We start from the raw sequence: 22,394 nt of genomic DNA on the forward strand, positions 1-22,394 counted from the left end.
TGGCCATACTATGCGTGAAATACTTCTGAACATGTCGATGTAACCTGAAAGCTTTACAGTATTCAAGTTAAGTAAAAGCTGATTGGAAAAGAATGTTTCCTAGTTTAACCCCACACAAGATGTTACATGTGTTATGTCTTCTAAAAGCAAAATAGAAATAAGTTTAATCCCTATTCCCTAGTGAAGCCAGAGTCCTGCTTTGTGGCCGTTTTACCCTTCAGCAAGGATCTTAACCTCAGGTTGCTCCAGTGGGACTGTGGCTGTAATTAGTGTACTGTAAGTCACTTTAGATATGGAAAGTCTGTTAAATACAACAATTTGGTATTTTACACTTGCCCAACATTTTTGCTTACATAACTTATTTGGGGTGGTGTGAAATATAGGTTAAATATCTAGGCTAGTAACTGAAAGGTCATAGGTTTGAACTTCACAAGCGATGATCCATGAGATATTACCAGTGTAGCACTGGCGCTTAACCTAAAATGGATCTTCTATGGCATCACTGGGAAACCCTCCTTTTGGAAAATGTAGTATTCAGAATGTATGGGGTGGTGCCAGTGCAAAATCAAAGAGAAATGATAAGCTGTTTTCCATACAAATAGGATCTGTTATTTGACTTCCATTTTGTTAAGCTCTAGGAAAACAAATTCTAAAATAAAACCACAACAGCCTAAATAATGTGTTTTACTAATGTTTTGCTAATGTTCCTACGTCATTCGTTGTGTATGACAATCAGAAATATTTACTCATTCATAATTCTCAGAACTAGATAGACTCATATGGTGCACTAATCAAACATCGATCAGTCAGTCAGCAGATCCTCGTTCACAGACGAAACGCCCCAGTTCATTCTGTCTCGTTCAGTGCCGCTCTGAGACATATTCGTTTTGTAGGTCCAACCAATAAAATGTGCCTTCACAGCCTGTACTACAGTATGTTTAGTCAGTCGATATAGGCAGAAAAGTAGGGAGTGAACTAGAATGAATCATTCTAGTTAATAGTTAATAAAGAGTAAAATCACCATTAGATGTCCAACACTTTTCATGTGGAGGGAAAAGTTGGGTATGATCCGAAGTGCGTTGGTGTCTTGACACAACGTATTTAGTCACTTTGGATTATAACGTCTGCTAAATGGCTACTTGCCTGCAATGCATCATATTCTGAGCACATAAGAAAGCACTTCTGAATATGGCCGTTTTTTCCTTTTTTACATGGCCAGCGTTTAGAGCTCCTTATAGTCACCTCACTTCACCAAGGACTGATTGGGAGCAGGATTTGTTTGGGGCAGGATTCGGTTTAGATTGGATTCATTCATTTGGAAACAGATAAAACAGGCCTTGTGGTGCAGTCCACAGCAGTGAACGTCTGTTATTTCTCAAACTGAATTCTAAGTGTTTGCTATCTCACAGAGAGGAGCTTATCAAAACTGTGTAGATGGACACAATGTATGAACATTGTGTGTGTCTTTGAAGAGTGACAATGTGTGTTTTAAAGAGTGTGTGAGCATTTTATTTGTTGTTTCTATTGTCACACACAGCTGCTTCAAGGTTTTTTTTCTCTCTCAAGCTTGAATTGGGTTCAGCGTCCACATCTGTGTGTGGCAGCTGTGAGCGACCTTGATTGGATGAAATGATCAGATGAGAGAGTGAGGACAGAGGGAAAGAGTATATAGAAGGATGGATGAGGAGTAATCAGAGGGACCTCGGTCTGTTTCTTATGATTTGTCTGTCTCTTACTGTTTCTCCCTTCAGATAAAGCTCAGTGTAAAATCATTTTTAGATTATATTGACCTCAGTCTGATTTTTCCCTGCCGGTTTGTATTTGGCTCAAAAGGCGAATTAAGTAATTCTTTGAAAGAGAGAAACATTGTCAGAGTCATGGCCTAGCAGTTAGAGCACATAGATTTATAGCATTCGTAGCTTTAGTGACGATAGCATTTATCAGCTTGCATTTCCTGAATCTGTTGCATCTTTAGAGTCCACATTTTACACATTTTCAACACAAAAATGCATAATGTGAGCAGCGTAATGAAAAACAGAGAAACACATGTGAACACAGTGGTAAAAGATGTCCATCTAGTGCATGCTTGTATATAGAAAATGGAAAAGTAATGCAGTGGAATGCATGTTCTGTGTAAATAGCCTTTTATTCACCTTAGGGATGTCAAAAGAACCAGTACCTCTGTATATTGTCCCAGGGCGTGTGATGAGGGTCTTAAAGGAAAGAGGAGGCTGACCATTAAAGGCTTTTCTCATGAATATTAATGACAGCTATAACAGAAAAAATGCTATCCTCTCAATAAACATGAAAAAAATAAATTAAAAAGTAAAAGAAAAAAGTTCCTCTATATTACAGAAGTGGCGAAGTCTAATTTGACGGATGTGTGTAGGTTAAAGGTTTCCAGTTAAAGTGTCACTCCTTCAGTTGGTTGTTTTGTTACGAAATAAACTGGATAAACTTCACAACTGAGCAACAGTTCCCTGAGGACAACCTCTCTCCCAAGAGAGAAATAGACGGTTGGATTTCCGCATGAGTTTGTTCAGATGCAGACCTTCACTTGTTAACTCGCGCGTATTTGAGCTAAAACAGCTTTCATGTCATCCCGCGCTGTGGTTTTTAGCTCTCGCAGGAGGACGAGGTGGATGCAGGCGGTGTGTTGCACAGTCTAGATTTAGCGTGTTTGTGCGGTTACCTCGTCTGTGTGTGTTGTCTTACTTCTCCGTGTTATTATTGGGGGCTGTGAGTCACTGGATGTTAATCATTTCCCACACGGGCAAAGTACACACACACGATCACAAACACACACGAGCAAACTGGCAGGATCAGCCGCGATTACTCACTGTTACGCAGGGCTAGTTTTATTAAGAGCGTGTTTACAGCCTGACTTTTAGTCATTAGTCTCTGCCTGTAAACACTTCAAAATCTCATAAACAAACAAAGAGTGATTGAACGGGCGTAAATTGTGTTAAAGTAGAAAATCTTTTTTGGAGAAAGATTTGTAATCGGTCCAGGATTATTTTTTAGCTGCCATTTAAACCAGTGAAAGAGCACAATGCTAATGCTAGCGTGTTTACATTTAGTTAACAAATGTGTAAAGGCAAAGAGCAGGTGCCAATGAACCGGTGAGGGGCGCCCGAAGATCTCTCTCCTCCACGGCCCTCCGAGGGTTTCACACCGGAGGAGCTCCTGGTAATTAAAAGACAATTTTGTGAAATTGATTAGATTATGCTAATCAGGGGAGATAATATCTAGAGAAGACTGTGAGTGTGTTAGTGTGTGTATGAGTGGGTGGATGAGTGTGTGTGTGTGTGTGCATGGATTTGAGCGATTATGAAGAGATGGCAGACCGGTCGCCATTTCAAACCCCCGAATCCACCACACTTGTGCGTGTGTGTTTGTGTATGTCTGGAGATCACGCTCACGCCGCCATTTCACACAGCTCCGCTCGGCTGTCTCTGCCGCTCCTGAAATGTCAGAGCGATGTACCCTGGACTAGGCGTGAGGATATGACAGCTGGCTGCTCACCTGCTGTGTGTGTGTGTGTCCGCATGCTGGCTGCTTTCAACTGATCCGGTGCCTTTAATGCATTCCATCGCTGATATAGATAATGTATGTCTTGAATGAAAAATAACTGGAATCACTGTCCAGAGATAGGTCATTGTTACAGACTGACAATGAAACGACCAATCAGATTCAAGCTTTCTTCGTCTGTGCTAAGACAAGCTGACTGTCAGTGACCTTTGCCCCACTGGATAAGGGAAAAGGAACAGGCATTTTTTGCAGCAGCCATCTTGGTCAAAATCTATTTCTGGTTTCAGAGTTGTGTATAAGTAACAAACAAACAAATAAGCAGTATTCATCTCATTAGATGCACCATGGGTGTCTTTCACACATACAGACACGCACAATATGACTCATGCATGGTATCATCAGAGATGAACAGTCTTGCCTATATTTGGCTGGCAAATCCACATAAACTTCACATAATTGGTTTTCTGTTGGGAAGGAACGAGCCGTGCGGAAGGAAGAATTCATAAAGCTAAATGAAGACTATCTCTTTAAACGAACGCCTAATTATGCCATTATGTTAACTAAAGAAAGAAGGTCTGTTCTAAAAAGAACAAGGAAAAACAAAGACAGCATTTTAAGTTGAGAGAGAGGTGGTTGGAAAAGTCCGAGACGGAGAGAGTGAGAGAGATGGTGCCTTCAGGCTTTATTTAGCTGGGACAACAGAACATGAGCTCATTACACACAAATACACTGCGGCTACTACACTTCCAGCGCACAGCTACACATTTAATATGATCTTTCTGTCTAGGCTTTTAGATCCTCTCCTTTAGCATGATCTCTCCATCCAGATCAGCACATCTTTGATGAAGCCTTGCAGTAACTTATCACTGTAGCTCTGTTTTAAAATACTTTCTGCTTTGCTATCTTATGTCTAAATAGGCAGCTGGATTCTAACAGAAATGGAACCTCGTAAGTGGCTGATTTGGACAAAGCCTGTTCACTTGGCTGCTGTACATTCTCAGGGAAAATGTGCAAAAATAGTACCTTAATTGCATAACACCTTGTCACTGGGGCAGTACCCTCTAAAGAACATCTTTGTACCATATTTTTCCCTAAAAGGTTCGTAGTAGTTAATAGTACTAATATGCACCTTTTAAGGGTAGATAAGGTACAGAGTTGTTCCTTTTAAGTGTACAGCATCAGTGATAAGTTGTTATACCCCTAAAGGCACAATTTTTGCATTTTGTTCCAACAGTGTGAATGGATAGCACACCTCCGCATACAAGTACAGCTAATATTTACTTGAATGGTGTTAGACTAAAATCTCCAAAACTATTTGTTAAATTTAATTTCCAAGAATTTCGTATCAGCAATAAAATCATTAAACAGAATCTTGAATTTAAATTTTTTAATTAATTTTCTTTATTTAACCTTAGCATGGTGCTGCGCTAACTAAACTAATATAAATAACAAAATATAGCACACATAAATATTGGGTAAAACTCAAATTTTGTGTCACGAAATTATCTCTATATTAAACATTTATTTGGACTTCTCAACCATCTTTTTAGTGAGCTTCTGAGTCCATCAGATACACACTTCTCTGTGTAGATAGAATGTTATCCGGGTAGGTTATCCTTTTCACCTCCTGTCTTTTGAATGTTGTGAATTCAGACATACTGTTTTTTACCTACTATATATAATATGGAAGTAGGCATATTTGGACGCAAGTCTGTCAAGGCTGCACCTATTATGCTCTAATATGCTGTCTAGGTAGGCAGCGTACTAGGTTTTGGAACAAAGCCTGTGTGCGTGTCAGTGTTTAGGATTGAAGGATTTGGGCCAGTCCAGTCTGCTTTACCTTAACTCACTCCTGCTGTCCCACTCAAACCCAACAGCCCACAGAAAAATCAGCCAAGGAGCTATTCTCATCTTCTCTCGCTATGTTTCTGTTCTTTCAGCCCCTTCTTGCTCCTTTCTTTCCTGTCAGCTTCTCTTTCTTTCTCCGGAGGAAGAGAGGCTGATGCAAACGGGTGGGCTGTGGTGTAATCCAGGGCCTGGGAAGGTCTGCGGATCAAAATCCATGTTCCGTATCCTCCGCGTGTCCCTCGACCTTGACAGCCCCCGACCCACCTGCTCGCCTGCAGTCCTTGACGATGCCATCATACCCTCATAAATTCCAACCTCATCCTCCCTGACCCTGTGGCTGACTCCTCCCACATGCCAGATGATTGACAGCTTGCGGCAGACCTACTGATTCCATTTAGTCCTCCCAGATTAGTTGCATGTTCCGCTCATGTGTACACGCGTTTTACTTGTGTGTGTGGGATTCCTCATGGTTTCCACGGCTTAGCCCACCTTTGTTTAAAAGATCAGATACAGTACCGGTGTAATCCAATGCCTGATTGTCGCCCGAGCCCTTGGTAATCGTAATTGCCTTGAAATATTGTTGCGGTTGTCGCCATGTGTTCGTCCTGGCACTTGGAGAATTCTCTGGAAGGCTGCCGGTACAGTCAAGCAGGCCCAGACTCAGAGATGAGTGGCAGGGAGCGTGTTTGGGTGCACAGATGTGGGTGTTTTTTATTTTTTTTTTAGACCGGTCTGTCTGAGGAGGTCAGGGTTGAATAAAAGGATCATATGACAGGGGTGTGATGCGCAGAGTGGAGTAGGAAACTTCAGTGTGTATTTTAAGCTGAAATTAGGCAGATGGTTAGACAGCTCTGGATTAAGTCTGAAGGCCAGAGAGAGAGAGAGAGAGAGAGAGAGAGAGAGAGAGAGAGAGAGAGACAGGGTGTGAAAGAGAGAATGACAATATTTAAAACAAAAATTGCTCAAGTAGCCATAGTTCTTGGTTAATCTGCAGCTCTGTCTGCCTGTCTCTGAGACTGTATTCCTCACTTCACACACAGAACAATGCTAATGACTTCAGTAAATTGAACTTGACTGCTATTTAATTATGTGAAGTGTCACTGTTTGTTTGTGTGTGTGTGTTCTGATTTATAGACTAGGGGTTGTACTGAAACGTCTAGGTTAACCTCCAGTTGACACTTTGAGCCTGTGTTAACTAGTCAGGACCATATGACCTCAGTGTCAGTTATTTAATATGTTGACAGCAGGAAGAGAATTCCCCTAAACTTTGTACTTTATTTTTGGGTTCTCATTTTTTGGTGCCCTGTCCAAAGGACTTGGACCATATTGAAAATCTAGTATATTTTTTCCCTTGCATTTGTCGCCCAATATCTAGATTTAAATATATTTGCATTTTGAAAAAAGAACAAGAAAATAGATTTGTGAATAGGTCTTTGAAAATAGGTCTTGTAGAAAAGGTCTGATTTTCTTATGTTCAGCAGGTAATTTTTGGATTCAGATTTTGACTCCTTGCTACTCTAATATTAGAATTTGTAATAATTTTGAAAAATTAAATTATAAAGATGCTAGTTAGTATTTCACTTGTGGTCTGACTGTTGGACCCCACCTTGGGGAAAATGTGACGAAGCGAAACTAGAGCAATTCAAAGTGAATGACAGCACACTTCTGTGATGGAACGGAGTTCATTTGTTATGTTCATATACACAGGAAAACTGTGGAGAACTGCACTGAGATGTCCAAAGAACTTTGTCTGCATTAATTATACAATGCAACTATATGAAAGATTTCATGTTTAACCTTTCTCAGTTTTATGGATAACTATTGGACTAGTAAAGTCCCAGTATTTTGCTATTATTTCATTGATCACTTTGCTCTGTTTTAAAGTGAATGTGTCATTTAGTTAATGATACAAACACAGGATTTTTTGGTCAATTATTATGTGCAGTTGGGCTCACTTTGGGACAAAGGGGGCTGCAAAAAGACTTAAATTTATCTTAATTGTAAATATATTATTATTAGTGTGATTAATAGTAATATTATTTTTTATATTAAAACTAAGTCTAACTTAATTAGAATACAAAAAACCCATACAAGTAAGATGTAAAATTAACTCATATTGCGACACTCCTAGCTTCTGTTAATAAGATATAGTTAATTATATTCTGTCCTAGATGGATAAACTTACAAGATGTTAGAAGATGTGAATGATTTAAATTGCTTACATCACTCATTCCTTAGAAAGTTTCCAAATAACCACTTTTCTCTTGCATTTGACTGACTTTTTACTTGCATTTGGATCTTAAGACTGTATGTGTGGAGATTGTAAAGACTGGAACCTCTTTGTTTAGTAGGACTGGCGTCTCAGTGCATCATACTCTCTCTCCCCCTCTGTCTTTCTCTGTCTTTAGATGAAAATGAATCTCTAATTTCACGGTTATCATCATAACCCCACAATGAATAATGCAAAGTTATTCAAAGAACCAATCTATAACTTATTAATTACTGCCTTTTCTCATTCACTGTTCTCTCGACCAACACTCTGTATCTTTTTACTCCCCTCTCTCCTCTTTGCACACTTTTATTTGAGACGCCGCGCCACTTCCATCCCTCGTTCCATGTAGAAATATGATGACTCTTGTGTTATAGCTCTGAAACGCTGATTTTACTCCCTTTTTAAATGTTTAAATCATCCCTAGAGCTAGACACTGTCACACACACACACACACACACACAGTCTATGGGGAGAGCGGTGCGGAACTGCACGCCTGTCTCGCCAATCATGGCTGTTTTCTTAGCTGATGGTTGCTTTGCAGTGATCAATAGAAGATATTTCTGCTCTGTCCAATCTGAAACAGGAGATGGATTTTCTCATCAGGTTTATGCTTTTGTCAATGTAAACACACACACACACATACAAACACAGGACATGAGGGGAGGGCAGGATGTGTGTTCCTCTTTTGTGGAGCTGTAAATCATGTTTATGAAGGTAATACAGGTATAGATCAGTGTTGATGGAGAAAAGAATAGAAGTGATGAAACTGTACGTAGTTTAATTATGTTTCTGTCTGTTTGTGCATGTATGTGAACACAGAATGTGTTTGTGTGGATGTTAATGGAGTTACAGGGACATGCATGAGACACACACACACACACACACAGCTCTCTCTGTAATGGAGTGTCTAAATATATCCGTTTTTTGCCGGATCCACTGCCTCCGGAGTGAATAAGAAATGGGCTTCTGTAAAGGACAGAATATCTCTCTCCATCACACACACGTTCACACTGTTTCTCGTCTTTCTTTCTAACGGTGTGTCGTCGGCATATCGCCGCTCAGTTGCAATGTGTGACAAACCTAGATCAGTAGTTTTTGTGAAAACTAGAGCGATCTAGTTTTGTTTTGCGCTTGCTTGTAGATGGGATGTCAGACACCTGCGCACAAACATAAACACACACACTGAACGTGCTGTGGCAAGCTAAACATCTAATGATCCTCAATGGTCCCACTGGGATCTTGCGGAGGTCAAAGAATGCTGCTGAATCCTGTGAGACTCTTTATTCTCCTCTGAACTGACCAATCAGAATGCTCATTTCATTGGCGGTCAGCCGGCTGATTATGTGTGCGTCAGACTCATGTTTTGTAATGGAGATCATGCAGTCATTAAGTAGACAGGTATGGAGCTCAGTCATAAATTAACATTGATATTTTAGTTCATTGCAGACTATAAACACTTTTTTTGTGTGGTCCCTAAACTTTGACGCTTGTCAAATGACTTAGTATAGAGAGAACCTGAAATGATGGGGTGAAGAGGGGCAGATGGCAGAGCTGGCTTTTTCAGTGTTTCTGTGCAAGTGAGAAAGTGGTTATGCACAAGCTCCAGAAATTTGATAAAGCCTGTATCAAGTTGCTGCAAGAAGAAAAATCGATTGCTCGAAGTTGTTCAGCATATTTATTTACACACAAATTGTAATTTTCCATATTTTCTCAAAGCCTTTTGCATGAATTTTTATAACAAATATGTGATTTATTAGAAAATAAATGTATAAATTATATTCATTTTGTTTTATTTTATGATATGTATTCTTTCATAATAATATAATTTATACATTTTTATTTAACTTTTTAATACACCATTTAAATTTTCAAAGCCTTGTTTTCATATATTATTGTAATAAAATAAATAAAAAATATTAATTAGAAATGTACCATGTACAATATATTTTCACATTTCTTAAAGAAACATTTCTACAAAATTTTTCATAATTTATTAGAAATAATGCACAAATTAAAATTATTATTATTATTCAAATGTGCAGCATGATATTTATAATAAAATACATTCTTCATTATAAATTGTATATTTTGGTTTATATAAAATGTAGTGTATAATGAGATACCACAATGAGATATAATATATAATTTTTTTTTTTTTAATTGGTAATATATACTTTGTTTGCATAGCTAACATAGTACAAGTGGCATAGAAGTAAACTGAATTCAAACTTCAATCATTCTTATGAGCACCATTTCAGTGTGATAGCCCATATGTGCCACAATAAATCAGAACTAGTTTATTTGATGGATTTATCAATTCTTAAACTCATAAATATATAGTTTTACAAGGCAGAGAACAGTGTTGTTATAGTAGTTCAGTGTGTGTGTGAAAAAGTTTCTTTAAAAGATTCTGTGTGTGTGAATGGATCCGTTGCTGTCTTAGGGCTAAATGTAGCTGCTTTATATGCACTACTACAACTACAGATGTGGGCATGACCAGCAGGTTCTGTTTTGTGTGTATGTGTGTGTGTGTGTGTGTGTCAGCACCAGACAGCCTAAAGGAATGTGTGTGATGCTTTCCAGTTGACTGAGAGTGAGAGATCATGAGATCAGAACAAAAGCTTCCGCCATTTCACTGCATGTCCTCTTTGCTTGTGATGAGAAGTTAATTCTTCAAGTTGTAGGATAGCAGTGTGTGCGTGTGGATAAAATGTCTCCTTTTACATTGTTTGTGTGGCATTGTTTGGGCAGACGATCTGTTCTGTATATCTGCTGATCTGTGTTGCTGTGGAAGCGGATCTAATAACTCCTCATTGGACCACAGAACAGCTCACGGACGAAAGGCCGAAGTATCCCAGCATGCAGCTTTCCACCATCTGTCACGGGCCCTTTGTTTGGGTGTGGGTTGAGGTGCTGGTCTCTGGTTACTCATAACGTGCAAATACACACACACACACACACGCACACACTAACACTCACACGTATATTACAGCTTTAAATCACACTCCCCTCCTTAGAATTTCAACTGATCTGACACTGTGTAGCATAAGACTGATGTTTGTTACGGTGGAAAGGTGCATTGACATGATCAGTGGCATCTGTCTCCTTGCATTAGGATAAACCGGATGGTGTGGATCATGATCGGAGTTGTAGAATTTCCCATTTTGCTTGAACGGACAAGGATGCATGGAGCTGTGGAGAAACCTGCAGCTTTTAGCACTCTAAAATCAATTTTATCAGTCTGACCTGTCCTGCTTTTCTTAAAGACATCTAGATTATTCATCCATGTGGCGGCACACACACACACACACACACACACACACAAAATCTAATACCCTCTCAGTCACAACTGAGACAGCTGAAGAAAGAAAGGTGAATCCCACACCTCTTTGTACAGGCCACCGCCCACATATCATTTCTCCTCAACATCCTCCGTCCCCTCCTTGCTTTAGAGACTGATGTTTTTAACACGACGCCGCACATGCCCTCTCTCTCTCTCTCTCTCTCTATCTCTGTGCATCCTGGGACGCAGACAGTGGTGTGACTGCCAGTGTCACCAAGCAACCGTGTCTTGCGACAGGCGAAGCCATCTCACGCTTCAGGAAAGCTGCTCCAGCCAATAGCGACGCAGCGCTGCGACCAATCAATGAGTCATAAGGGCCGGGGAGATGAATGTATTTGGACACTTGTTAACCACAGTCTCACACCCTTGTGAAAATACCATGTATTCTGCGTCCTGTGTACTTACCGGTTGTAGGAATGAGCGTTTATGCCACAGCATCTAGGAATTAGCAGCGATGTGGGGTCAAAGGTCGCTGTTCCCTTGCACCCAGTCACCCAGAATTTGACAGGCCTGCACTAAGCGTGTGCTGGTTGAAGAAAATGGAGTCTTTGTGTCAGTGTGGTTGCTGGCACGCTCTGATTAGCACTGATCCATGCTGACGACTCTGCTGGCAGATTAGCGTGGCTAGCATTGGCCATCTGTTACCACGGGCCATAACAAGTGAGAAGTGTGGGTCATGTGCGCGTTTGGAGACAGATACGCAGCATTATGAATAAACACACGCTCTGTGCCCTGTCTTTCTTTCTGATCCACACACACACACACACACACGCACAAACTTAAATCACACATACTCTCCCAAACACCGCAATCTCAGCAGTATATTTCACTGCCTCAGGAGTGTATGATTGATTTTCAGGGTAAATTAAATAACACACAGCTTTATGTAGTGTCTCTCTCTGGAAGCACGTTCATGGGAATCGAGTTTGTGTTTCTCCCGGCTGGCTGGAGAGCTGAAGGTGTCGTCCATATTGCACGGACTAAACGTATCCCGCAAAGCACCCGGATCGCGATTAGCATAAGATTCACCCATTCACAGGATCCGGGACCTGCTGTTTTTTTTCCAAGAATCTCATTGGATGTGTGCACCAAGTCAAATTAATTACGCAGCTCATGGAGATTACGATGCCTGCCTTCCAGTGCCTCAGCGAAAGATGGCTAATTAGCTAGAAAATCAGACTAATTCTGATGCTAAAGCTGTTTTAATTTCTGATAATTAAGTCAGGATTGGATCCGTAAATACCCTGGCATAATATTATTGCAGTAACCATGGTTGTTGTTATGAATTATTTTGAAACCTTCGTCTGTTAGCGTTGATGTTTACGGTAATCACGCTAAGTGAGTAGCTGGAGATAGTTAGATGATATGACCTATATACACTGCCATTCAAAAGTGAAGAAACTGATACTTTTATTCAGCAAGGATGCATTTAATTGTTCAAGGAGAAAGGAAAGACATTTTTGAGGCTACAAAATATCTATATTTAAATGCACTTTTATTCAAACTTTGTTAATGGAAGAATGCTGAAAAAAATTATCATGATTTCCACAATAAATAGTAAGCATCACAACTGATTTCTACATTGATAAAAATAAGAAATCTTAATTGAGCAGCAAATCAGCATATTAGAATGATTTTTGAAGAATCATGACTTTGAAGACTGGAATGGTAAATGCTAAAAAAAGTTCAGCTTTGCCATCACAAGAATAAATTCCAGTTAAAAAATATATTAGAATAAAATGTTATTTTAAACAGAAATGATTTATTACAATATTACTTATTTTTGCTGAATTTTGACCATCACTGGAATAAATTACATTTTAAAATATATTAAGATGGAAAACATTTTAAATTATGTTTTAAATTGTATCTATTACACAATTGTTGAATTCTATAATATAATTTATTTTAAATATATAATTAAAATTGTATTTATATTTTATATCTTATGTTTGAGACATTGTGCGTTTTAGAAAATTAAAGTCTTTTCTCAGTCTTTTTAGCGTTTTCTGTATGTATGTTTTTGTGTGTATGACTTTTCACTTTCACTTTTATTACTGTCTGTGTTGGCATGTCTTATTTGACCGAGCGCCCTTTTGTGATTAAAATCACCGCAATTTCACCAAGAATATGTCTACTATTTGTATCCTGAAGAATGTAGGGAAACTTGTATGTTCAAGCATTGTGTGTAATTCAATCATTGTTTTCCGCTGAGCATTGTTTGAGCAGTTATTTAGGGTTGAATTTCAAGCTTTAGAGTAACCTGCCATGAACTTGAGCTGGCAGGGTCGTGACCTGGTGACCTTTGACCTTTGACCTTTGGAGGCGGGGTATGAGTAAGGGGAAATGGTTAGGATGCAGAGACAAGGAAGCGAAGTACATGTGGAGTGAAAAGAGGGATAACAACCGCAGAGGCAGATTGTGGCCTCTGCCACTGTTTATGCCAATTTGCAGACACTTTCATTGTGTGTGTGTGTTAGTTTCAGCAATGCTCTTGGGTGAGGGCTGTTAGTTGATATTCTGTGGATGTTTCCATCTCTGAGATCTAATCAGTGTGTGTTTGCCTGCATCTGTGTGTGTGTGTAGCAGAGACATACAAGAAGTAGAGCCGCTCAGAGGACAGGTCAACGAGTGTTTATATATAATGACAGAATAACAAAGCTATGTGTGCTATACTGCTTCCCACAGCGAAATCTGCTCGTCAGATTAGTATCCATGCGGACATACGACCAAGCTCAAGATTTCCAAACACACAAACAGTTTACTTGTCCGTCTGCTTGAATCACACGCTAACGGCTACTAATCGTATTTTAAAGCGTTTAAAGTACGTGCGGATATGGTATGTTTTGAGGAGAGAAAAAGAAATTCGAGAATGCTTGTGGGGTTTTGTGTGTGTGTGTGTGTGTGTGTGTGTGTGTGTATGTTGGCTCCGTGCGACTGTCTTTAATATGCGTCTCTCCGAACTGTGAAATCTCCACAGAAACAGTTGAAGGCATAATTTGCCTGTTAAGCACATCAAGTGTGAGAACGCTTGTTTTACGCTGTGTAAAAATGGCTGTGAATAGTCTTGTACATCAGTGTGCTGCTCACTTTGTGTGTGTGTGTGTGTCTGTGTGTAAGTCTGTAGGTGTGTCTCTCTTCTATCGTAATGAAGGATGTCTCAACAGTGAATGAATAGTTAACATGACAGGCCGAACAAACCCTCTGCCCAAACGGGACATTAGGGTCCTGTAGAAATATGCTTGTGGGGTTGTTTCATCTTGCGAGCAGACATGTGCATGTGTGTGTGTGTGTGAAGGAGACTGGCTGGTGTTAAATAGAAATATTGTTCATGGCAAGTGAAATGTGAAAGGAAGAGTGGCAGGCCATGTGTGCATGCGAGAGCTCGCTCTAATTATCGATTGAATTGTGCTTGACAGATATGGAGTCTGGAGAACGGCTGGCCTCGCCTTCCACCACCCCGGCCTCCGTCCACACCGCCACCTCTGCATCGTCATCTTCCTCCTCTTCCTCATCCACAGCAGCCTCCAATGTTAAGAGCAGCCTGAACCACGGAGCCACGGCCTCGCTCGGCACATGCGGTAAGAACTCATGCGCACACATGCTCTTTCATGCCCTGACGCAAGGATTGCTTATTGTTACAGTGTGAAAAGTGCTCAGTCAAAACTCTCACACACACACACACACCACGAGTGTCACACGGGTATGCTTTGAGCTCATCTCTAAGTTTAGACTGCGTGGTTGGTGGCAGATTGGAGACTGATGTCATCAGGGACCTCTCTTCCTGTCTGATGAAGCATCTTTTTTTTCTTTCTGAGTGACATGTGATAAAGCGCATTTTATTTTCTGCTGATTGAGTCTTGTCTGATAAGGCACAAGTGTTCACTTTCTCAGATTCTGTTCTGTTAAACGGATAGTTCGGCCAAAAATGAAAGTTCTGTCCTCATTTACTCTTCCTCATGTCGTTCCAAACTCAAATTTATTTATTTTTCTGGGGAACACAAAAGGAGACTTTTGCAAAGTGTCCAGATTGTTCTCTGTTGGAATTAGGACTGAAGCTATCAAGAGCCAAAAAAGAAAAGCATCTTAGAGGTAGTATATAATAACTCTTTGTTAAAGGGTTTGTTTGAAATGTGAAAAGTTGGTTCTCATGTGTCAAGCAAGTACAGTTGAGGTTCCATTTACCATATGTGCTCTATGCATGTGCTGTTGAATACAACTAAAATAAATCTGTTCATCATATGAACTGACTGTCTCTTATGATTTAGATGGTAAAACTTTAGAATTATAAGTAGTTAGTAAATTTGTTGTTAAGTTACAGGGTGGATTAAGGAATCTAAAATACAGTTGTGCAGAATATGACAGTATTATGTGCTTTATAAGTACTAATAAACAGGCAATATGCTAATTATATGCATGCAAATAAGCAACTAATTAATAACGAGAATTGGTCCTTAAAATAAAGTGTTTTCATTTGGATTAGACCACATTCATATGGATTACTTGTAGGATGTTTTTATGAACATTTTGATGAGTGAAATTTATGGTTATGTGTAGGGCTGCAACAAACGATTATTTTGATAATCGATTAATCTAACGATTATTGGGTCAATTAATATCAACTAATCATTGATTATATCGCTGATTAATCAGTAGAAATGTATTTATTATTAAGCTTTTGCAATTAGTTCAATTAATTAGTTATATTCTAATAAATAAAGTTAATCACTTCAGCTTTTGAAAGTCATATGTAATTAGTTTTACAATTAATTTATACAAATACATGTATTTGGCACACAAAATGAGATGGCAGAGAAACTCTCTTATTCAACCATTAAATCATTTAATTACCTTTAAAAAAAATAAAAAATAATATATATATATATATATATATATATATATATATATATATATATATATATATATATATATATATATATATATATATATATATATATATATATATATATATATATATATATATACACACATATATATATATATATATATATATATATATATATATATATATACACACATATATATATATATATATATATATATATATATATATATATACACATATATATATATATATATATATCTCATCTGAAGATGAACTGAAGTCTTGTTGGAGATTAAATTATGACAGATTTTAGATTTTTGAGTTAACTATCATGTTATGTCATCTGAAGACAAACCATAGCTTTATGTGAGGAAAAAGGCCGAAATTATTATTATTATTATTTTTTTTTTTCTGAAAATACTCCCCACATAGGTGTGGCAATACATGAGTGTGAGTAAATTATGAACCGTCTCTTGAAAGTTAGTGTAATTCGTTATCATGGCTGCCAGTAGCAAAGTGATAATGTTGAAACTTTAAAAAATTATTTTGCTTGTGACTACAAAAACTGTTTTAGCAGTCTAGCAACACTACTGTGTTGTTTTTTTTATTTTTTTTCCCTCACAATATTTATTAAATTAAGTCAGATATCCTGTGGCTTTTTAGAATCAGAACTAGCTATGGATGATTTGTGAATGAATCAATCTTTTCAATGAATTGGCTGAACAGCTTAACAAAATCGATTCACAATTCAGTCTGCATTGTTCAGCTCACTAACCCAGTGAAAAGTGAAAGATTTCTAAATAAAACAGTAATAGGATACTTCAATGCACAGAGCGCAACAAGAGTGCTGATGCTAAATTAAATGTCTACCCAGAATCAGTTGAAAACTCTCTTTTGTGTTTCTCTAAAGAAAGAAAACACAGGTTTAAAATTATGTTAGGGTGGTTAATTAAATGATAGAATTTAAATTTTTGGGTGAACTTATATATATATATTGCTTTTCCAACTGTTCATAGTCCTTCTGTCTGGTAAAGCATCTCTTTTCACTCTGTCTTGTGTTTTGTTTCTTCTGTGGCGTAGTCTGAGCTGAAGAAAGCAACCGCCTTGCTCCTGTCGTAATTACAGACTTATTGTTCAGCATGTGAAAACACTGTCCAGGATTTAGCACTCACAGTTTTGGCTGCAAATTGAAAAGCTGCTGCATTAATGAATCTCAACCAATTAACTAGACCTTTGTTAATACTGCTGTCATCTCACTCTCCACCCCCCTTCACATAAACACATGCGCACATGTGAACGCACACGCACAATAACACAGCTTGCCCTCCATCCATCCTGACACTCTTAAAAATCCCTTTCTCCAGTATAAACTGTAAAGTTTGTTAGGCTCCACTGACTCTTTCCTGTCTGCTCTGCTTTCGTTTTTGGCCGTGTCGTTTTCTAATGAGAGACTCATGAACAGATGATATTCCACAAAGCTTTCCACTACTCTACTTCCACACCAGCCCGAGAAGAGGAGTGAAGGGAGACCTCTTGTTTTTGCCATTTTTCCCTTCAGAGTTTTGGATTTTTAAATATGCTCATCTCTCTTGAAATTCAAGAACCCAGCAAAATTCAGGTTCAGGTGCTCACCAAGGACTTTGTTTTCAAAGAAATAAAATAAAATGTGGGTAATGCAGGTTCAATTCTGGCTTCTAACTTTTCCTGAATCCATTCAACTTTCCACTGTATCTCTCTATTATGCTGTAGTTTGCTTCAGGCAACTAATATGATAAGGAAAACTGGTAGGCATTCCTACTGTAGTTACTGTAACTACACTATATTTGCTCTCACAGACACATTCACAACGGACCCGTATATCTTCTCTTCTCTTTGTGCAGTCTATTACTGGAAGATTACGGAATCAATGCAAAGTTAAATGGTTAACGTTAGTGTCATGAACACACCGCTGTCAATTTTGAGAAGAACCACCTTCAAACAAGTTAATAGCAAGCATTTAAGGGGCCTGCTAAAAAGGAAGCTTTATTAGCGTTAGAGTAACATAACCAGACTAAATTCACCAAATTGTTCTCATCAGCAGTACTAGCGCTATCGCTCGCTTCTTACAACGGAACAGATACATGTTTGCTGCTGACCGAAAGGAGGAACAACAGACAACGCCATAGCGCAGCGCAGTGCAAATCGCGTTGTATCTGAAGGGCAACGCTGAACCCAGCGGCAAGCCCTGTTCATACCGCTTCCTGTGTGAAAGGTCCATTACGCGGTCATTATGTGGGAAACACACCGCAATAGAATAAGAATAAGTTAAACGCTAACGTTATAGTTTGACCTCTTATTAATGTTTGCACTCTTCCACTGATAAACATGGTATTAGTTTTGTGGCTAATCTAATATAGCAATGCATTAGCGACTGTAAGTGATGTTACAGAATATTTAGAAGTGATAATGATAGGACCGTTAGCTAGAACTACCACACCGTTTTTATATACAGTGTATGAACTAAATCTACAATCATTTCGCATGACGAACGACAGACTCACCGTCAAAACAGTACATCTCCGTGGCTTGTCTGATCGCTTTCTTCTGTAGTGAATTTCTGGCGCTGCTGTCAACTCTGGAGCTGCAGAGCTCCCTCTGGTGGGCAAACTATTCAACACTCATAACATTTCTCATGTTTCATCGGTCGTTATAAACGCCGATGCCGATTTAAATGCAATTAGCTCATATCGGCCGGCCGATATATCGGTCGGGCTTTAGTGTGTGTGTGTGTGTAATAATCCTAATAATCCTCTGAGACATTTAGTCTTTAAATTGGACATCCAAAGCCAAACATGGACATCAAACATTTTTGTTTCTGTTTTTTTCCATTTAGCATTATTCTCATTGCGTTGCGACTGTGAGGTAAGACGAAAATAATTCAACATATTCCTTTTCTTTCTACTGCCCATATTGTGTCTGGTACTTAATATTAACTTTTTACTTATAAAACATTATTATATAAAAACAATATTTCATAAGCAAGAGAGATATGTATTATTGAATATCACTATAGCTGTGATTTCCTGTAATATTCGGTATAACAAGCATTCCTGCTCATCTGATATATAATGGAAAGAAATCCAAAACCAGAATGATCCATTAAAAAACGTGATTTACTTGGGTTAAACAGACAAGAGGACCTCGGTAATTCAGTTCTAGTTGAGCTGATTAACGTTCAGAATGAGACTATCCCCCGACAGGTTCTCACAGCGCTATCATTACCGCTTTAAACACAATTAACACTTTGTCCCACTAAATCACCGGCCCACAAGCGTGCCAGAGCGATAGATGATGTTCAGGTCGAGAACGAGGTGCATCTGGGCTTAAACAGAGAATATTTTAACCTCTCGCAGAACAAACGGCGGCCACATGTTCACACTTTTTCTCGCCGTCCCCCTCAGACACACAGACAATTAAGTCGGCTGTCAGATCTGTCTGTAGAAATGTGATTGATGCAAACGGAGGGCACATTAATCGGCTTCCGCCGCATCCCACATAAGAGAGTGAACGAGGAGACAGGTGGGGGAGGACAGTGCCGCTTTTCAAAATGGCTCGGTTTGTCAGAAGATGGAGAACATGGGAAGGTGTGTTGGTGGGGGGTGGGGGCAAGCCAGAACGAAGGAGAAAGATAAAATAAGAAGGATATCAGGTAATCCGGTAATTCTGCTCTGCTCCTCTCAGAGGCTGATTTAATTATTGCCGGCTGAAAGCGCATTAATATGAAACTGGCGTTTCTGCCACTCTGTGTGTTTGTGTGTGTGTGTGTGTGTGTATGTGTGCCAGCAGGAGCGGATGATGGTCTTTGGGGGAATATTTCCTCTCATTTATCTTAGCATCCGCCTCTCTCCTTCTCAAGCGCTTTCTTTTCGTCCTTTTTTCCTTCTTTCGATGCCACTGTCTATATCAGGACAAACCCCCAAAACATACAGGCTGTACTGGATTTTTGTGTGTGAGAATTAAAAAGGACAGGCCTTAAGCTCGGGAACTGAAAGCGGTCTGTCGTCTTCTTTCCTCTCTTTTATGTTCTAGAGCCTATTTAAAAGAAGGCACATCATGCAAAAATGGGATTATCTTGCTCTTTTGAAATGAGAGTAAACTGGCTGCATGCAAACATAAAAATACAGTGTGACCAGTGTAGTCCGATTCAATAACAAACAACTCTTTGAACCAGTTCATTTAATGAATCTAGCAAAAAATAATCAGCTAGCGTCACTAGTTCTGATTCTAAATGGCTGTCATTTTTAAAAATGCTTACACTGGTGACCAGCCTTGTGTCAAGATGAAATTAAGTAAAAGAATCGTAAATGCAGTCGATATGACTCAGGGCGTACTATATTCAATGTTTTAAGGGGCTGTCACATTAGCTACATTTTGCGAGTAAAATGGGTCCATTTGCAATAGTGTAGTGATGTATGAAGCTCACACAGAAATCACTTTCAAACCAAGCAGCTTTCTGCTGACCACACGAAATTCACAGAACAACATGAGTGCACCTTTATTAAGACATTTAGTGTGAGGAACAAACTGATATTTATATCATATATGCAATATGGGTTTTGACAGACAAGAAAGGAAGTAAATAACAATAAATATTTTTTTTTAAGTGTCAGAGAGAGAGAGAGTGGAAAATGGTAAAGTAAAATGAGTTTTGCAGTTTTCTTGGACTTTTCAAGTGGACTCCAAGGAAAAATCCTGCAAACAAATCTGCATGCAGCACACAGTTCCTACAGTCTTTAAACATAAACAACAGCAGTGGGAAGTCAAGGCCTTCTCCTCCTCTCCGTCCCTCCTGGAGTTATAGCTATCTGCTATAAAAAAATCCTGCATTTCCCATCATCGCTTTTCTCTGTGTGTGTGCGCGAGAGAGAGAGCTGATGCGGCGCTGCGCTGCGCTGGCGGAACGGTGCGCCCAAGCCTTTCTTCTCTGTGCTCCCTAATGGAAATTGAATTTGCATGAAATATGCGGCTTAGAAATTACATGTGACTCCTGAAGGAGACAATGGGCAGCATCAGCGCTGCCAGAGGAGATCGATCCCAGAAAGGATGCAATCTGGATGATGATGACGATGATTAATACGAAGAGCTCTGTGTTTACATGTATACCGAGAGCCTATACAATGTCAAACAAGAGATTGAAGTGATTTATCGAAGTCAGAGAGGGTGCTGTGATATCTTCTAGAATATCGTAGAGATGCCGGAGCACCTTGGGCGTCTTCTCTCCCACTTCCTTGTTCTATCACGCGGAGACTTTCATTTGTTCTGATCATAGTTATTAATCAAATACTGTCAGAAAGCCTGTGATTACATGAACATTAACAGCCATCAAATTGTCTCTCATAGTTTCACACATCCGTTTACTTAACGGCCTAAATTAAGGCATACTTAAAACATTTTTTTATAATTATATAATTAGAATGTATTATTTAATTATAAATATAATAGACTGTCCCTACTGCTAATAGAAAACACTTAGCATTTTAGGTTTAAAAAAGAAAAAAATATTATTAATTTAAGTTGTCCCCAAATAAGCTAAAGGGGAGGTTTCATCATATTTAACAAACTTCTGGGGACATGCAAGGAAACCCCTCCACATCTGCTCTCATTTACATCTAAACACACATTACTGATGAACAAAGCTTCTTCAGCATTGCATTAGCAGCACAAAAGGTCGTGGGTTCAATTCCCAGGGAACACACATACTGATAAAAAAAGAATAATAATTATAGCCTGAATGCACTGTAAGTCGCTTTGGATAAACGCATAAATGTAAATATAATGGTGTTATGTTTGTGTGTGTGCTTGATGGGGCAGGTCCTCTGTTTGGGTTGACGGGGAGTGACCAGCCCTTCAGCGTCAGCTCAGTAACCTCTGTGCCCAGTGCGTACCCGCTCATGGCCCACCCAGCCTTTGGTCTACTATCACCGGCGACAGTCCGCCCAGAGTTTGGGGGTCTAGGAGGACTGCAGCTAGGAGCCTTCACAGGTATGTGTGTGACCGAATGCCTGATGACACAAAATCCTGTGTAACCAATATTAAGTAATAATGTTATATTATACTAGTTTTTAACAGTATAACCATAACTATAACTAATGATAACAACAGTGTTTATGGCTATTTATTCATGACAGAAGCGCCAATGACACCAAGTCCTATGTACCTAAATGAATAAATATTAATAAAAAAATATTAAGTAAATGTAATATATTTTGATGCTATATAACAGAAAAACAATAATAAGATGCTTAAATTTGTGGTCGTTTATTTATGATCGAAGTCCTGATAACAATAAAAGTCCTAATAAGTCCTATGAAACTAAAGCAAAAATATAATTTTTATACATCAATATTAAGGGGTTAGTTCATCCAAAAATCTAAATTATGTCATTAATTACTCACCCTCATGTCGTTCCAAACCCGTATTAGTGCGCCCAATAACACCTCAGCAGCGTCGTGAACGCGTTCACAACAGACCCGGAAGAGAAGACAATTCTGAATAAAGTCGTAGTTTTTGTTATT

At 38.9% G+C, this 22,394-nt stretch overlaps 1 protein-coding gene across 25 annotated transcripts in view; it reads left to right on the forward strand.

Annotated features, from left to right (window-relative positions):
• LOC128015365 (bromodomain adjacent to zinc finger domain protein 2B) overlaps positions 1-22,394 on the forward strand; it is an 82,033-nt gene that overhangs the window by 27,906 nt on the left and 31,733 nt on the right. For 24 of the 25 annotated variants that reach the window (XM_052599140.1, XM_052599135.1, XM_052599132.1 and 21 more), the window contains 2 exons: positions 14,414-14,575; positions 21,691-21,861. In XM_052599140.1, the coding sequence (XP_052455100.1) occupies positions 14,416-14,575; positions 21,691-21,861 (331 nt within the window). In that variant the 5' untranslated portion in view covers positions 14,414-14,415. Of the gene's footprint in view, positions 1-2,880; positions 3,190-14,413; positions 14,576-21,690; positions 21,862-22,394 lie in introns of those variants that run through there. The other variant, XM_052599137.1, reaches the window with a different exon arrangement.

The sequence above is a fragment of the Carassius gibelio genome, chromosome A6 (assembly GCF_023724105.1).
Source record: "Carassius gibelio isolate Cgi1373 ecotype wild population from Czech Republic chromosome A6, carGib1.2-hapl.c, whole genome shotgun sequence".
Classification (NCBI taxonomy): domain Eukaryota; kingdom Metazoa; phylum Chordata; class Actinopteri; order Cypriniformes; family Cyprinidae; genus Carassius; species Carassius gibelio.